Below are 18,378 nucleotides of genomic sequence, written 5' to 3' on the forward strand. Positions count from 1 at the left end.
AGGTCTATCACATAAAATATATTTAAATTTGTACTTACAATGTAATACAATGTAAAAATGTTAAAAATGTGGGAATGCTTTTGCAAGGAACCCTTAACCATTATTTATATCTATTGTGTAGGAATACACTCTTTTGCTTGCTGAAATTGCTGCTTGATTGATTTCAACCTTTGGCTCTCGCTGTTCTAGATTTGCTTGTCACTGGGCAAACGTCCCGAAAATAAACATCCCCCAGAGTCCAAGATCCTAAACCAACTATTTCACAAACAGCATGACATATTGGACACCACTAAAAAAAAGGAGTGTGGTTCTCTAACAGTTAAAAATCACAGCGGGTGAGTTTGGCTGCAGTTGAAACTCAGTTTATAGAAACGCTAATTGCAGTCAGACAGGCCTGGGCTGGCACTTGGAGCTTTTACATCCCCCAGACCTCCTGTCAGGCCTCCTGTCTGCCTCTCAGACCCATCACTATCAAAGTTAGCAGCTCCAGCAGACTCATCCCAAAGAGAACAAGGGAGTCTATTTTGCCTCAAGGTTGCTTTTCACCTATTAATCTTTGTTTCAACTCTAGAGATGCTTCAACATTGTGTCAGGAAGTTAGAAAGTACAATTACAGCGCTGCTAATTTGATGGAAGAGATCCTTCAGTTTTCCTGTAATTAGAGATAATGCATGTGTGCTGCTATTAAAGATTCAGCTGTGCAATTACATCAAAATTTAACAGCGTTTGTTGGAAGCGTTTAATGGACGCCGCACTCCTATTTCCCTTCCCGTATGCATTGCGTTTCACTCCTATCTCTTTTGTCATCCCTAGCTCCGGTTTTCTACTTTGGAAGTACGGACTACCACGTGGATGAGAGCGACGCCTTTGTGGAGGTGCAGGTGTGGAGGACGGGGTCTGATCTTTCCAAAGGAGCAACTGTGACGGTGCGTTCCAGAAGGACCGATCCGGTCTCAGCTGAGGGTAGGTTCCTCTGTTAAAGCCACAGATTCCTCCTGCACATGTTTACATTAATGCACACCAGACTGAATGACAGGCTTAAGTTGCTGTCCCGTCACTCTTTGGTTATGTTCACACATCAGGCAAACGCGACCCAAATCTGCTTTGTTTGCCCAAATGCGACCTACATGCGGCTTTTTCTCCGCAGTCTGAACGACCCAATTCCAATCTTTTCACCAAAAAATAAAAAAAAGAATTAAATAAACCTGATTTGTGCCACTTCCATAGGTGGTACTAATCTGGAAATGTATCAAATTGTTTTCAAAGTGTCTGCAGTCTGAACAGTCATGTGGTGTTTTATTCAGCTTTTATGTTATTGATGTGAGAAATATGTCTTAATTCTGTGCCAGAAAAAACCAGACATGGTAAATCAGGGCATCAACAATGACTGAAAGTTATGATTATGAAAATTCTGAACCTATGAAGGAAATCTGTGTCGCATCACAATCAGACCACATCCATTTCCTTACTGAAATTGCAGTCAATACAACTAAAGCCATCACTATTAGTTGTGCTTCCTTTTTATTATCTTCCTTGATGATCTTGTGATGTTGCCGTCTGGTCTCATTGATGAATAAACTTTTAAAGCGATCCATAAACGGCTCCATCCATTATCGCTTCCGTAAACAATGCGCCGCTGTGTGACGGCTGCGTTTTTCTTTTGCTTTGGGGATTTAAACTGTTCACAGAGAATTTTTATTGCGATCAGATTTAATTAGCAGTATGAACGACCATGAAAAAATAAAAATAAAAAATCACATTTTAGCAAAACATCGGAATTGAACCTCAAGACCTGCTGTGTGAGCGTTGCCTTTGTCTTACTGAGCTCTACTACAAAAGAAGATTTTTCACTCTGGATATGTTGAGTGGATGGCCTGGGGAATGTAAACGTTTTTAGCATGTACACATTGTTATGAATACAATGCAAATCTGACTGCGAACTGAGTTTCAGGCGAGCATGCTGATCGCTCTGCATATTGCCGCGCACTTCAGAGGATGGGACTGATTGCCGTTTCCCCAAGTCTTCCCTGTAGCTTCTATTATCTCTGACCCCCAGGCGGTTATCCTCTTAACAGCTGTCCTTCTACCTGTGCTACGGTTTTAAAAGGGACCTAGCATCTAATCATATGCAACAGAATGAAAATCCAAGACCACATATAGCTGGGTTATAAATATGTGAAAAATGGCCTGCAGGCAGAGGTTGAGCTTTCAGCACAAAAGGCTCTTTAGAGAATGCTAAAAGAAGAATCTGTCTGTGGTTGGAGAGCTGTCCAGTCCCTGACAATACCGTTTTATTTATTAAATAAACTCACACATCCATCAAATGCTCATTAGCTGTCATCTGTGTGATGAAATATTTTTGCCAAATGGTTGACGGTATTCTTTATTTGCCTGGTATGACTTTTCATCTTCTTCAATAAGTGACATTCACAAACCAGTTGGGATGTATTTTAAATCTACTGTCAAAATAAGATCAAGTATTGCCTCTATGGCTCTTTTTAGTTGTCTGTCTTTAAAGGACTGGTGTCAGGTTCCAGTCCTCGAGGAACTTGACACCAGTGCCTGAAGTTTTTAAATGTTTCTGTCTGTTAACACACCTGAATCACATCAACAGGACTATTCAGGTGTGTTTAACTTGGGACACACACACACAAAAAACAGGGATAGAGATTTTGCTTAGTGATGTTTTTATAACTTATATCCCCACTACATATAGCAGAAAATGAATGTGTGTTTGTAAAAATTTAATAAATCCTAATTCATGGTATTTAGTTTTCCATAAAAAGTCAATACATTGTGACATTTTTCTAATATGGGTAAGGGAACCATGGATGTTAATAAGATTTGCAGAAAAATAAACTTTTTAAAAAGTTCCTCTTTAAATGATATTTGAAAAATTGATGTAGCTGAGTCATAAGTGCAAGTGGATTCATGGATCACACACAAATCCAATATCGAGTGCAATATTTCCAAATGTTATGTGCGTACGAAATTTTTTCTCTAACACCATTCAAAACAGATTTGTAAAAAGAGAAAGCTGATACAACCTCAACGGAACTAAGATTCTGAAAAATAAAGATTTGGAACGGAAAGATGCATTTCAATTCAATGCATTATTGAACAATCTCAACAGTGAGCTAAAACATTTTAATCTGCATTTGAAAATAACTTTAATGAAGCAATATGACATTGAATAACCCGATATTTTGTTGTGTTTTTTTGTGTATGGTATAAAATATGTCTGTAATAATCTTCTAAGTTGAAATGCTAATTTCATTTTATGCGAATAAAGGGTTTATATGTCTTTCTGCTCCTTTTCATTCATGTTTTGTTTAGTTGAAATATTTATACTTATTGATTGAAAGAAACATAAAACAATATGAAAATATTTGAAAGATCTACATCGTGTGGTGTGCAGCTGGCGTGGATTATGTGGGGATCAGCCGGAATCTGGATTTTGCTCCGGGCGTCACCATGCAAACATTTCGCGTGACCATCCTGGATGATCTTGGTCAGCCGGTCCTGGAAGGTCCAGAAAAGTTTGAGCTGGTGCTGCGAATGCCGATGAACGGAATCCTCGGCGAGCCGAGCAAAACGTCCATCATCATCAATGACTCCATCTCTGACTGTGAGTTAAAACTCTTTGTTGAAATTCATCGCGGTGATTTTGAAAGTACTTGTGACTTCAGGATAAAATTATTTTTTGTTTCAGTGCCCAAAGTGCAGTTCCGGCATGCTGTGCATGTGGGGAGTGAAAGCTCAGGACAGATCTCAGCTATGGTGTACCGCAGTGGCGACATCAGCTACAAGTCAACAGTCCGCTGTTACAGCAGGCAGGGGACAGCCCAGGTGATGATGGACTTTAACGAACGGCCAAACACAGATGCGTCCATCATTACCTTCCTACCAGGTGGCGTTGCAGAGCCTGACATGTGTCTCCTTTTTTAGCTCCATATGTACTGATGTAAAGATATGTCAGGCTGAGTTTCAGCTTTACACTGTGATTTATTTTGCAGGAGAGATTGAAAAACCTTGTTTACTTGTGCTGGTTGATGACACGGAACACGAGGAGGAGGAAGAGCTTCGTCTCGTCTTGGGGAGTCCCAAGAGCGAGTCTCCGTTTGGAGCATCTATTGGAAAGCAAAATGAAACCCTCATTAAAATTAAAGATGATGCAGACAGTAAGACTATTTTGCTAATCTATTATATAAAAAATGCCTACAGTGATGCACATGATAGCCCAACTTAAAGTAATTACATGTAGAACTTTAGTAGCCATATTAAATATTCAAAATTAAATAATCAAATTAAATCAGGACTTTTATGTTTTTGGATTTGCACTGCTGGTGACATATTATGAGTCTCACTAATGGTGACTATAACGCAGCATTTGATTTCACAGTAACGTCTTTTCACAGGATCTGTCATTAGTTTTCAAGAAACCAAATTCAGCGTGAGCGAACCAAAGAAAAAAGGTCAAGTCTCGGTGGTAAAGATCTCAGTGTTGCGTGTCGGAGACACCTCCAAGATCTCTGTTGTTCGAGTGCACACCAAAGACGGATCTGCTACCTCAGGGGAGGACTACCATCCAATATCTGAGGGTAAATATTAATCTCAGCCTCTTTTATCAAGCTGCCAAGTTAGACCTGCTGAAAATACTTCTCAAACTTTCTCGTTTTCTTTTCTTCTTTTTTTTCTTGCAGAAATTGTGTTCAGACAGGGAGACGTGGAGCACCATGTGGAGGTGGAGGTTTTATATGATGGTGTCAGAGAAATGAGGGAGGCCTTCACCGTCCATCTTAAGCCTGACCAGAACATGGTGGCAGAAACAAAGGTCATACTTTAACCTTTTTATTATTATCACATGAAAAGTAACATTTGTTTCCTTGTAAGACACATTTTCTTGTTGGTCAATCAACAGATGAGCAAAGCCATCGTCTATATTGAAGAGAGCAACAGCATGGCAGATGTGACGTTTCCCTCCATTCCCATCGTGATTTCTCTGGTTAATTATGACGACATCGAACAAAACAGACCCTCCCTGCCTGTGGCTGGATACCCTGTCATTTGTGTCACTGTATGTGCTAAACAAATCTCAACTTTTCCTTTTCTTTTACAGTGTCAACTGAGTTTTAACTTTGTCTTATAGTTACTGAGGAAAATGTTTATCTGCTTTGAGTTGAATTGCAAAATTCAGCACCTGCCTTAACAAAATGAATTTGTCTTGGAAACAAACGTTTCTGTTTTTTCTCTTACACGCCTCTCCTTCCTCTTCCAGGCCTGTAACCCCAAGTTTCCAGACTACCACAAAACAGGGTCTATCTGCGTGAGCGAGAGCATCAACAACACGTTAACTCGCTATCGCTGGCTTGTTAGCGCCCCCACTGGCCCAGATGGTGTCACTAGCCCAATGAGGGAGGTAGACTTTGACACTTTCTTCACTTCCTCCAAACTCATAACTCTGGACTCAGTCTATTTCCAGGCCGGCTCCAGGGTCCAATGCGCTGCCAGGGCTGTGAACTCTAATGGGGATGAAGGACTAGAACAAACTAGCTCCATAGTGTCAATCAGCACAGATGAGGGTGAGCATTTCCTGTTAACTCTTTTAAAAGATATAGCAACATAAAAAAGGTTCTGGTGTGTTGTGTATTTCTGATTCCTCTATTAGACTTTTTTGGGTAAGGATATATATGTTTATTTTTTCATCTGTTGCACATTTTCAGGAATGTGTCAGCCTCGTGTTGTAGGCACGGTTGGGGCTGAGCCGTTTTCTGCCAGGCTGCGATACAGCGGAGCAGAAGAAACAGACCATCCAAACCTCATCAAATTAACCGTCACCATGCCTCACATTGATGGTAAGAGAAAAAGGTTTAGAAATTGTTTTTTAAGTGCCTCAAAGGCAAGGTATTCTCTGGGAGTCCAGCTGTGTGTGATTTAAACTTAGTATCAATACGTTTAATCTGTAAAGGCATCAAAGGTTTGTTTGAGAAGATTAGTGAACAAACATCATCAGAAGAGCAAAGAACACACCAGACAAGTGAGGGATAAAGTGGTGGAGATGTTTAAAAAAGGATTGAGTTATAAACATTATCCCGTGCTTTGAAGATCTCATTGAGGTCTGTTCAAAAATAGAACCATTTCAGAAAAGCTACGAGAGAAACAGCCAAAAGCTCCAGGGTAATTCTGAACTCTGAACAAAGCCCTCGCTGAAAGGAATGTTGAGAAGTTTTATTTGCACTTTGCCACAAGCCGTGTAAGAAGGGTAATGGTTTAAAATTTTGGAATTGCATACAAAATGCAATGTGTGATAGAAAACAAACACTCCACACGACATTCCTACATGTTGACGGCAGCATCATGTTGTAATAATGCTTTACAACATGGTTTGGTTGGGATGGGGGAGCTTATCAGGATGCTTCCAGAAAGAACCCTGCTTCTGCAAAAGACTTGAATCTGGGGGAGATGTTCACTTTTCAGCAGGATAAAGATGTATAACCATATGGTCAAAGTTAGATGGGAGTTATCTAGATTAAAGCATTTTTATGTGTCAAAATGAACCAGACAGAATACAGACAGAAATCACATGGAATATAAAACTTAAGATATTGCTTTTCATTTCAAATGTAATGGAGACGGAAAAGAAAGAGGGGGAAATGAGAGAAGTTTTAAAGAGAGAGAATGCGATAAGAGCAGATGAGAAAGAAGCACAGGAAGAATCCCAGTCAACACCCTACAAGTCTGCTTCTACACCTGCAGAAAGAGAGAAAAAAACAGAACTAAGACACTATGGCAAAAAACAACATGCATAATAATAACAATTATAGCATCACTGAACGTAGAGTGTTGAATATTTATGCTGTCTTTAGACACTACAGCATGTCATTACCCCCTGTTTGTATCCTCCAACAGGAATGTTGCCCGTCGTTTCCACCCGACCCCTTTCTAATTTTGAGCTGACGCTGAGCCCCGATGGGACCCGTGTCGGCCACCATCGCTGCTCCAATTTGTTGGACTACACTGAGGTCAAGACCCACTACGGCTTTTTAACTGAAGCCACCAAGAATCCAGAGATTATTGGTCAGACAGCGCCTTACCAATACAGCACTTCTCTGAGGGGATCCAGCACTCTACGGTTCTACAGAAACCTCAACCTGGAGGCTTGTCTGTGGGAATTCACCAGCTACTATGACATGTCAGAGCTTCTCAGTGACTGTGGAGGCACCATCGGGACTGATGGGCAGGTAAACACTACTGCTTTTGAGCTTCCGCTCACCCCTGAACTCTACTTTTGTCTCTAAAAATTTACTGGAGTTACTGATTCAAATTTATGATCTTTTATAAAAAAAACTTGCCTCTTTGATTGCCACCCAACCACCCAGTAATTCTAAACTGAGAACAAGCTTGTGGGAAGCCAATAATTGCTTGTAGGTTTGTCCCTGCTAGTAATGTCTAACCCAGCACCTGCTCCCCTTTGTTCCCAGTAGAGCAAGTTATTTGTCTTGTGAAAGTGGCAGTAAATGGCCGACAGTCTCATAAAAATCCAAATTCATCGTTTTTGCCACATGCACAGTGTGCTCGTTGCAGCAGCAGATGTTTTACACAGCACACGAGAGTCGAAATCTCCAATCTTCCCCTGGCCTTCTGGCACACATGCCTCTCAGGCTTCAACATTTGCATTCACCTTGGAAACTTGTTCTTAGTTCACATTGAGTTAATTAAGGCAGAGAGTTGATAAAAGAGGTCCATAAGAATTCAGAGGGCACCCCATGGTGAAAAACTTCAACTGCAATCCCCTCTGAGGATCAGTAATTTAACCCTGCAGCTCTGTGCCACTATATTCTGTGTTTCCCTGCCTGTTGGACTCCACCAATTTGTCGATTTTTCCAGTTTAATGTGAGATTTTCATTTTATATAGCTTCGGGTTTGTTTTAATAACAAAGCATCACCTCGGTGATAAGGACTTTTTTCAACAAGTGGAAATGTTTTGCCTGCAACCTCATAATTTGAATGTGAATGCGGCATTTGGGAACTTGTCTCGACAGGTAACCAGTCGGCTGCTTTGCAAAAGTATTTTTGCCCATTAAGCCTTTCCATATCTCCTCTACAATCACAAATGTCAATGAGACTTTGAGGATTTTAGTATATAATTGTGACATGAACAGAAAATGATACAGGTTTAACTGAAAATCTTAAAAGTGTGAAGCGTGTTTGAATGAAACCATTTGAGTCAACACCATCTAAAGCCACATTTTTCTGCAGATACAATTGCGAGTCTTTTGTAGTGTGACATGCAATTGCCTTTTTCTTGTAGAGGGAGGGATTTTTTTTTCAAGTTTAGTCAGATCAGAGCATGTGTCTAAACAGGTCAGTTTTTCTCACAGATTTCTGTCTTGCCATCGATTCCCAATTTAAATCTGGACCTATTCTGGGCCATTCCAACTCATTATCTCAATATATCCATGCTTTTGTAACTCCAGCGAGCCATTTTTTTTTTCTTTTCTTCCAGGATTGTCACCTTCTTCCATGTTTTTGCTGTGTATCATTCATGACTTGCAACAAACTGCACCTAGGACTTCTTACGGCGTTGCTTTTATGTTTATTTTATTTTTGCTTATTATCCTATTGACAGATTTTTCTAGCTTAGCTGTGGATTTCTGCAGCTTCTCCTTGAGTCTCTTGCCTGCTTCTCTGATGTCCTCTTTGCCTGAGCTGTCACTTTAGGTGGAGTGAGTTGTTTTGTTAAGTTTGCAGTTGTGGAAAAGTTTGAAATGTTTTTAAACCTAACCCTGCTTTAAACATCTCAACAACTTTATCCTTGTACATTAGTTGTAGGTTAATTTTGTCTCTTTTTCCCAAGCGTATTAAGATATTTGCACCAGAAACTAAACCGAACACACTTAGTAAGATTCTGTGTTGTTGCAGTGTAGGTAAGTTATATACCTGACTTCTGCCACGAGCAGACGTATATGAGCATGTTGAACGCCTTTTCTTGGCTGATTGTGGAAAGACATATTAATATTTAGGCCAATGTTGATTTATTAGATGCACTGTGTGCTTTTGTTCATCCTCCTGTTTTTTTGTTTTTTTTTCAAAGACAGAACTACATGCATAGAATGAAGGTCCACCAGCACAGACTCGGGATGTACATGACAGCATGACTAGAAAAGAAAACAGCCTTTTCTTGCCGGTGCCCTGTGACCCAAGTTCTCCCCTAAGTGGGCCGGCAGGCTGATTGGAGACGGCTCAGTAGAAGCTCGCTTTAGTGTCATGTCACAGTGCAGGGCTTAGTGCCCAGCTTAACAAGACCGCAGGAATCTATTAAAACCCAGCAGGTTGTGTCAGAAGGCCATTCAGCAAATCATTCGGCTGAGCTCTAAATGCCCAAAGGCGTAGGCACGTCTCCACATGAACACAAAGCTAGTGCAGGCAGGTACCTCTCACAGGTCAGAGGAAAGTGCAGATACCAAAGAGCGCTCCCTCTGAGGATTTTGACCGTTTTAGGACAGCACTTTTTAGAGAATGAAACATTTAGTACAGCTGCCATGAGGCATTTGTGGAAATAGAAAATGCAGAACTAACTCTGTGGAGGCCCAGCTAAGCGATTCAAACACAGAATGCACTAAATATTTCAGCTATAGATCAGTTAGAGGAAACTTTTACTGCCATAAGGCATACTAAATGGTCTTTAAACATCCCTAAAGTATCGTCGTTTGACTATATCTGTTGCTTTTGTGCAACAGAACATTGATCGGACATAATACCGATATGTGGTTCAATAGTTGCTGTATCGCATGCATAACGAGCACACCATTAGCAATAGCACTCACAATTATGCTGTTTTCACCACAGGTGCTGAATCTCATCCAGTCCTTTGTGACCCTCCGAGTCCCACTGCATGTGTCCTACGTCTTCCATTCTCCTGTGGGAGCAGGAGGCTGGCAGCACTTTGACTTGCAGTCGGAGCTAAGGCTCACGTTTGTGTACGACACTGCCATCTTGTGGCGAGATGGCATTGGGAGTCCACCAGAGGCTGAACTGCAAGGCAAGTTTGGGGAAGGGGGTGGAGTTGTTAATATTTGACGTTTATAAAGTTGAATGTGTGCCAAGTTTGTTGAGAAGGATGTTTAAAATTTATGTAGTTAATAAATAATAGCAGTCTTTCTTCCACCGTCTCTGCAGGTGCCCTCTACCCAACCAGCATGCGTATAAACGGCCTGGGGCAACTAGTAGTTAACTTCCGCACAGAGGCTCGATTCAGAGGCCTGTTTGTGCTTGCACATCTAGGTACAGTGTCTATGATTAAATGTACCTTAATATAATAGGCGATTTTTACTTAATATGTCATTTTGAATAAAGATTATAACTAGATATTTATTTAAAAGAAATGTAAAACTTAGCTTTTAATGTGAAGTTTTGATACTTTTGATTGACAGTCCCTTTGTTTGCCAAATTTTTATATCCAGCTACTCTAATATTTACACTGATGTATATTATTTTTCCCTTAGTTTCACCTCTGACCTCAATGGTCATGTGTGCAGACCACCCTGGTTTAACATTTAACCTCAGCCTTGTTAGGAGTGAGCCAACCTACAGTCAGCCCATTCAACAGTGGACATTCATCTCTGATTTTGCTGTAAGTAAAAGTTTTGTTATGATTTGAGGAAACGAGAGAGAATCTTTTTTTTTTTTTGCTTGTTTTTGTTGTAATAATGCTTCCTGGCAGTAAATCTTATACTGTTGTGAAGGCTGTTCATTTCCCTGAAGACGGTGTCATATTTATAAGGAAAAATGCATTTGCAGGTCGAGAAGCAAGCTTTAATTTGTGGGTTGTGGCCATAAAAATTTTTTACATATTCCTCTTTGACATTTTCAAACAGCTTTTGGCATAGGCATCGCCCTCACTGAAATAACAGAACTAGTCATTGGAGAACTCCCAAGATGAGATTCTGGAGTGGCAATCCTATATTTCTAAACCTGTCAGAGCAGGGTCTGTCAGAGACAACTTCAGGAATTTAGGATGGGAGAGGACAAAATGTTCTGCCCGCAGTCATCACCGCAACCCTAATGTAAACCTCTGAGAACACATTGGGTGGTGACACAGCCATATTGGATGACTTGTGACAACTGATGACTGAAGAATGGAACACAATCCCCCAGCATTGGGCTGCACACAATTGGTTGTGTACAGTTTTCTCACTTTTGAGGTCCATTTTGTTGAATGAATAAGCTGCTAAATCGCCAGATTGTTTTGTTTCTTTAGGCACCAATAATCTAAACCAAGAAACCGCAACCAAAAAAACAGTCAAAAGTAGAATATGTTGTTTGGCAAGTGTATGTGGCAAGTTTTTCATGGGCAAATAGAAATACTCAGCTCTGCTTCCCAGCCCACAAAGGCATTTTATTAATTTTAAGGGAAAATATCAGCCTTTTCAGTCATAGCAAATGCACATATTCTGATTTTTAACAGTTTTCATCTGTTTAAACTTTTTTTTAACATATGGTTTCTCCTACCTCAGGTGCGTGACTACTCTGGTATGTACACAGTAAAGCTGATCCCCTGTACTTCCCCTCCGAGCTTGGAGTACACCCTTCCTCCTGTCTGCAGTCCCAGAGAGCCCCTCACCTTTGATTTGGATATCCGCTTTCAGCAGGTACATTCACCTTAATGAATTTCAATTTGAGGCAGCTTTTTTGAGAAACAAATTTTTAGAGCATTTTAAAGATAAACATACTCTGTATTGAATTTGGCCCATACAATCCCTAATTTTGATTTTCTCTATTTTTTTTATATTACCTGCGCTGAATCTTCTGTGTGATTCTAGGTTAGCGATCCAGTGGCTGCTGAATTCAGCTTAAACACGCAGATGATCCTGTTGTCCAAACGGACACTCTGGCTGTCAGATGGCTCCATGGGCTTCGGACAGGAGAGTGATACGGCTTTCTCACAGGGTAAAGTGTCACAAAAATCCCTGTAGCAAAAGTTTTATTTCCTTATGTTTTAACAGGGTATTTTCGATTGCTCAACACTGTGGGTTTTCTTCATTGAACTTAATAAAAACAAAAATGTCATATTTCATGAATCATTTTTTGTAGATTTAGCAGATCTGTCTCCCATTATTTTCTGACTTAGAAGAAAAATAAAAGGAAGCGAGGCCATATGAACTGTCTTTTTGACTTATTTGCTCTTCCTGAGAAAGGAAATTAAAAAAAATGAAGATCTTATTCCAAGTTGGAAATTTAATCCAGTTCTGGAATAACTTTAAATAGAATCAGTGTAATCCCCCCCCCTCAAGATTGAGTTTTATTTAATTTACTTAGTGACCAGGTCACTCTGTTCCTTACAAAGTTCATAGTCCTCTTTTGTTGCCATGCAGACTTTTCTTATTTCATACCCATGTACATTGCCTGTAAAAAGTATTCACCCCCTTAGATGTTTTACTTTTCCTGTTGCTCTTACAAATCAAACATAATCAACACTATCTGGCTTTTTTGACAAAAAAAAAAAACCTTAAATGTTGAAATGAAATCTGATTTCTGCAATGATTCCAGTAATGACGTAAAATACATAACTAGATAAATATGAATCTCCTTTTAGTATTACAAGGATCTTTAGCTACAGGCCTTGCTGGCCAATTTCTGCTTCAACACACCTTTGTCAAATAATGAGGTTATCAGCAAGTTTCTGGAGAGTTTGACAGCACACTGACGAGGTAACTCAGCCGTTTGATTCAGGTGTGTTGTACAAGGGACACATCTACAAGTTGCAGGACACTGGCCCTTGAGGACCGGAGCTGAAGACCCCTGAATTAGCAGCTGCACCTTTGGCTGCAGTCACAGCATGGAGTCTGTGTGAACAGGTCTCAATCAGCCTGGACAATGCAATTTCACTCCCTTCTTTTTTGGTAAAACTGTTCAAGCTCTGTGAGGTCGTGTGTGGATCTGCTGTGAACAGCCCTTTTCAAGTCTTGCCACAAATTCTCTATCGGATTCAGGTCTGGGCTTTGACTGGGCCACTCCAGAACATCCACCTTGTGTCCTTCCAACCATTTCAGTGTAGCTTTAGGTGGATGTCTTGATGAGAAATAAATATATACTGCACAGTAAGGGCAAAATTACAACATAAAACACTGTGCAGCTATCAAAAATAGAATACTCTGATTCTGATTTTAAAAATGCGCATATATTTTTGTGTATTGAGAAAACAACAAACTGTGAAAATACCAGCAGGTATATAAACACTTTTTTAGTTTATTGGGAAAATAACGTAAATCTATTTTTTTTATTTTAAAATTAGTTTTTCTTGTCTAAAAGCTCGAACAGTCCATTAAAACAGACAATTTCCCACCATTCTTTAGAATAAATACGACTAACATTTTCGTTTTTTGTTTAGGGGATACAATCTATGGCAGAGTGATGGTGGATCCAGTTCAGAACTTGGGCGACTCCTTTATTTGCAACATAGAGAAAGTGTTCCTGTGCACTGGTGCTGATGGATACGTCCCAAAGTACAACCCAGGCAACTTTGAGTTTGGCTGCCTGGCTGATGCTCCGTCCCTGCTGTACAGGTTCAAGATTATTGTGAGTAAAAAATAACAACCTCTCGTGTCAAGATGTGCGCTGTGTGGCCATTGGTACATTGGTGTTCATTTCATGAATTTGTCTCTATAGGACAAGGCCCAGCCAGAGACCCAGGCCCATTCCTTTGGCAATGTTGCTTTTAATGCTTTTCTGGCAGTGGACGACCCTGGTGCTTTGGTTCTGGTCAGACAGTCTGGGGCAGATGGTTTCAGAATGGATTCTGCAGCTCTCTTTCAGGTCAGTGTCCATCCTTTAAAAATCAGCATTTTATTTGGTCGCTTAAATCAGCCTCACAATTTCCATTAAAACTGGTATAATCACAACATTTCCCCTGTCCTGACAACCAATCTGTAAAGAATAAAATAGATAAGAGTCACACAAAGTGATTATATTATATTTTTCCCCACACATTTTTCTTTTAACAAGCTGTGAGAAAAAGAAAAGATTCACTATTTCCACTTAAAAGTTTCCAGCAAGTATATAATTCTGGCTTCTAATGGTCTTGAGCAGCACAGTCAAGTATGACTCAAAGTTTCAGCCTTTCATCATGTCTGCGTTGCTTCTTCTTCTAGCCACCAAATCAGTTTTTCTTGGCTTATTAGGAGGAAAAAGGATCATTTGGTTCACAGCTGGAAAGTGTTCTGCAACAGCCTGAACGCTTCTCTGGTTTAACTTAACCGCACAATTTATGGACTCTATAATGTGAAAAATCACATCGTATTGTTTATATTAACTATATAAATGGCTAATTAAATATTTATATTAGCAGAAGTCTACAATAATGTAGGAGAGTTCAGTAGGTTCTTCTGTAACAATTTCCATAGGTAAATATCAAACCCTATAAGAAGGCGAGACAAGGAAACATTGGTTTCTATAGCAACGTTGATACACAAGGGCTTTACTAAAAATTACAACTGCTGAAAACATAAAAAAAACATTGTAATACTCTATATTATGAGCATAGATATTGAACAGACTGTAGCCTTGAGAAACCCCACTTGCAGTATCTGCCAACTAATATTTTTATTTCTAACCTCATGAATTTACATTCCACTAACTTTATTTAATAGCATTAGTTGACTTCAATTTCAGGAATAACAGCGTTTCATTTAAAAAAATTATAATAATTAGGACCGATATTTCGGTTTGAGGTGACCATGTTAGTGCTTTTAATCTTTCCTTTTTCTTCACTGTTTTAGCATCTTGGTGGTTTATTGTGAGTATTTTGTACTAATGAGACAAACGTGTGACAGTATGCTCACAGAAAGGAAACATGTTGATAGTAAAGTTCTTTAAAAAAAGTTCAATATTTTCCCAATTGAAAATACATTTATTTTTATGCCTTTTTAAAATTTTTGATAAGTTGGGCCAGGAAGTTACTCGTGTAGGTAATGAAGCCAAAATGCAGTCAGGAATTTGAGCAGAGCATAGTGAAGATTCAGTTCCAGCTTGCAGAGCTTGCACAAAGAGAAGAGGACATGGAGTGCAGGGTTAGTAACAGGAACAACCAGGGAAGAACAGCAAAAAAAAAAAAAAAGGAAGCTTATATACAGAGGGAGAGGGTGGAGAATGACATTGACTGCAGGTGTGTTCATCAGGAGATTAGAAACAGCTGTACAAATTTCTATAATTGCTCAGACTTATTTTTGCAGGTTTTTTTTAGTGCTTTTTGCATGTTCTTTTTTGTCTTTAAGTAAAAATAAAAATGTGCACATTGAATTTATGACAGTTTCTATAAAATGAATGGATGGATGTGTAGTCGGGTACTTGCTAGGAGATTTTTTTTTTTTTGCAAGGGAATGAGATGTTTATTGTTCTAATGCTATGTTGAGATATTTGGTTAAGGAGTTGTGTACAAACTTGATTTTTTTGGAGTTGAACTCAAGAAGTTTTCTCCAAATTGTATCTAAAATATGTATTTAAATGCCCACAAGGGGGTGCTGCAACAATATTTTATATGATAAATGGTTGTTAAGTGTAATAATGTAACTCTATTCATGAAGACACATAAATGAATGACAAATTGAAGACTTTTTTTCTAAGTCCCTTATTTTGCTTTTGTCAGGTGGCTGCGGGGAGAGAGTGGTACATTCATACCATCTACACAGTCCGTTCCCGGGACAATGCGAATCGGGGGATAGGGAAGAGAAGCTTGGAATATCACTCGATCGGCCGTCACTTGGATCGTCTGCCTAAGAGTCACCATCGCACCAGAAGGTCTTCCAGCAATGAGCCTGACATAGTTGACGAAATCGGCGTGGAAAACAACCGTGGTACCAACATCTTGCACATCTCACTGGACCGTAGCAGCCAGCAGAAGGCAAGTCCAGAGAGGGAGATCTTCACCAAAGGAATCATCCCCCGCGAGCTCAACCAGAGAGACGGTGATGACAGGCTGGTGTTAATCATTGGGATCTTAGTTGGATTGCTCCTCACCGTGCTCCTCATTATTGTAGTGGTCTTACTGGTGCGGTCCAAGCAGGAGAAGAAAGAAGTACCCAGGAACTCCACCAGTACAGAACCCATGATTACTCAAAACCTCAGCAACAATGACAGTTCAGAGGTCTAACACGCCAATGATGGACAGACGTAGTTCATTTTTGTTTTGAAAGTGCCTCACAGTTAGCTGAAAAATAAGTTAAGATTTCACATGAAGCAACACAAGCAAAAGCTTTGATATTATTCAAAAAATGACTTGAAATATTTCTTCACTTCCAAAGACAGGGAGTGGACCGAGCACTAAGTAGGTGATGGACGTAATTAGTCAATGTCTCAAAGTACTTGTCAAGTTGTCAGCACTCACTTGCTGTTATTGATTGGCAATAAAGCCAATTGATCCAAAAAAAAGGGGTATTGTGTTTCCAAAGGTGCTACAGGAGATCCCCCCCCTTATGTGGAATGGCTTTAGCTGTTTTGCTGAGGAGGTAAGAAGAAGTTGAATATTACGCCGACGTTATTGTAAAAAGACTTTGTAGACACTGACCACGGCTTGCTTACACTGAAAAAAAAAAATCTTTTATCAAGAAAGAGTTGTCTTTAGATTCAGAGTGTGCCTAAGACATTCCCAAGACTTTGAGATTTTATGACGTAAAGTGTTTCTTCAGCATTATCAGCAAAACATGCATTTAAATTAAAACATTTTAATGGACATTTCTGTGTTCATGTGTGTGCATGCTTTTAAGTTTTGTATTTTAAGCAGTCTAACCACTTATTTGACTTTGTGAAAAAATGTGTCTGATCTGCTGTGTTTTCCACCACCTGTCGTCACACTGTATATCGAGTATTTATCCATAATTAGCTGTTTGCATTTCCCTTGATATTTTGCTGCTGAAACACTGTTTTAAAACAAATCTGGATTTTATGATTAATATATGGCACTAAATCAAAGAAGAGCATTTCTTTTGGTATTACAGCAGATTTTAAGACAGCTGGTCTGCAGTGGATAGCTATTACGAATGGTTCAAATCATCGTTTTGAAAGAGGAACCATTTTACACACTTGAAAGAACTTGTACACACTTTGTTTGTGTTGACTGGTTGGGTTTTGTGGCGATTACTGTGACACTGAACTTTTGTGTCAGCTGTGCTGTTTAGTTATTTTTGATCATATTTCACACAAAGGGTGTTAAATGTTTTCCTTCAATCGCTGTTGTTCACCTTAAAATATGATTTGCTACTATTAAATGTGTTAAGTTATTTTCAATGCGTTATGTCTAGGCATGAATCATTCATGCCTTTTGTTTTCTTCTTTTTGAGAATATTGAAACAGAGCATTCTGTTTCAATGAAAACAGAATGCTCTGTTTTCATTGAAACAAGGTTTACTGAGTTGAAACTTCATCTTTGCTCTTCCTCATATCCAGGCACCTGACTGCCACAAAGCCCATTTCCCCTTCATCCTGTTTTAAACGCTGACTTCATTCTATATTTTATAAACCTTCTGGCATTTGCAGTTTAATTTGAGATTGAAAACAGTTCTATGCAACATTGAATCTAATGCGTTTATTAAATGTCACTGTCAAGCCTTTTTTCATAGTATTGTTTCACAATCAGTTTGCAACTTTACATTTAACTCTGTATCTGTGTCTTGTTTTTAACATGTGCTTTGAGTGCATTGAGAGTTTTATGTATTTATGTATATACATATCCTGTATTTTACATTTAAATGTACTATTTGGAAGTTTTTGGGAATGGTTATTGTTTGAAAAAAAAATGGCATACTGTATTTGCTGTAAGAATTTGTAACATAGACCTGAAGTTCATCATGGTCTGCAAATAAAATAATTTTCCAAGAAAAATCTTTGAAATGTATGGGTTGCAATTATAGTAAAATATTGGCATGCTTGAGAAATTCTGCAAAGTCATACAACCAGTAATAAAAAAGAAAAACTTGAATATTATTGAAAAAGATGTTTCACCACAGTAATGAGACTGCCCTCATCAAAGTGTTTCAATGACATCCACATAAAGAGACTGTGGAAGAACCACAGTGTTGGTTCTGTTGGACCTCGGTAAAGCATTTGACAGGATTGACCATGACATTATTGAAGCGACTGGAGAGCTGGGCTGGACTCTGGTACAGTACTCAACTGGTTTTAATCTCACCCAAGGAACAGGAATTCATTTGTGTGGCTTACAGAAAATAACACAAAATTATAAACGGACTCAAAAAAAAACGTATAATAGAAGAGATTGCTGATTTGATTGTTGTCCGGCTTTACCTTCCTTTACTAAAGATAACAAAAGAAGCTGACTTTTCTTAGTGTTGCAGCTACGCATAGATATAGTAAGTTTAGTGGAAG

The 18,378-nt window shown here is 39.2% G+C and overlaps 1 protein-coding gene across 1 annotated transcript in view; it reads left to right on the forward strand.

The window, feature by feature from the left end:
* Window positions 1–17,874, forward strand: part of frem2b (FRAS1 related extracellular matrix 2b) — a 73,406-nt gene extending 55,532 nt beyond the window's left edge. The window contains exons 7-24 of the mRNA XM_008426312.3: window positions 814–963; window positions 3,419–3,628; window positions 3,713–3,910; window positions 4,017–4,181; window positions 4,419–4,601; window positions 4,704–4,834; window positions 4,922–5,077; window positions 5,279–5,582; window positions 5,724–5,855; window positions 6,910–7,241; window positions 9,850–10,042; window positions 10,180–10,284; window positions 10,506–10,633; window positions 11,517–11,651; window positions 11,823–11,949; window positions 13,391–13,578; window positions 13,669–13,815; window positions 15,644–17,874. Coding sequence (XP_008424534.2) covers window positions 814–963; window positions 3,419–3,628; window positions 3,713–3,910; window positions 4,017–4,181; window positions 4,419–4,601; window positions 4,704–4,834; window positions 4,922–5,077; window positions 5,279–5,582; window positions 5,724–5,855; window positions 6,910–7,241; window positions 9,850–10,042; window positions 10,180–10,284; window positions 10,506–10,633; window positions 11,517–11,651; window positions 11,823–11,949; window positions 13,391–13,578; window positions 13,669–13,815; window positions 15,644–16,147 — 3,488 coding nt within the window. The 3' untranslated portion in view covers window positions 16,148–17,874. The remainder of the gene's footprint in view (window positions 1–813; window positions 964–3,418; window positions 3,629–3,712; window positions 3,911–4,016; window positions 4,182–4,418; window positions 4,602–4,703; window positions 4,835–4,921; window positions 5,078–5,278; window positions 5,583–5,723; window positions 5,856–6,909; window positions 7,242–9,849; window positions 10,043–10,179; window positions 10,285–10,505; window positions 10,634–11,516; window positions 11,652–11,822; window positions 11,950–13,390; window positions 13,579–13,668; window positions 13,816–15,643) is intronic.
* The last annotated feature ends 504 nt before the right edge of the window (window positions 17,875–18,378 follow it).

This window comes from Poecilia reticulata, chromosome 13 (assembly GCF_904066995.2).
Source record: "Poecilia reticulata chromosome 13, P_reticulata-male-v2, whole genome shotgun sequence".
NCBI classification, from domain to species: Eukaryota; Metazoa; Chordata; class Actinopteri; order Cyprinodontiformes; family Poeciliidae; genus Poecilia; species Poecilia reticulata.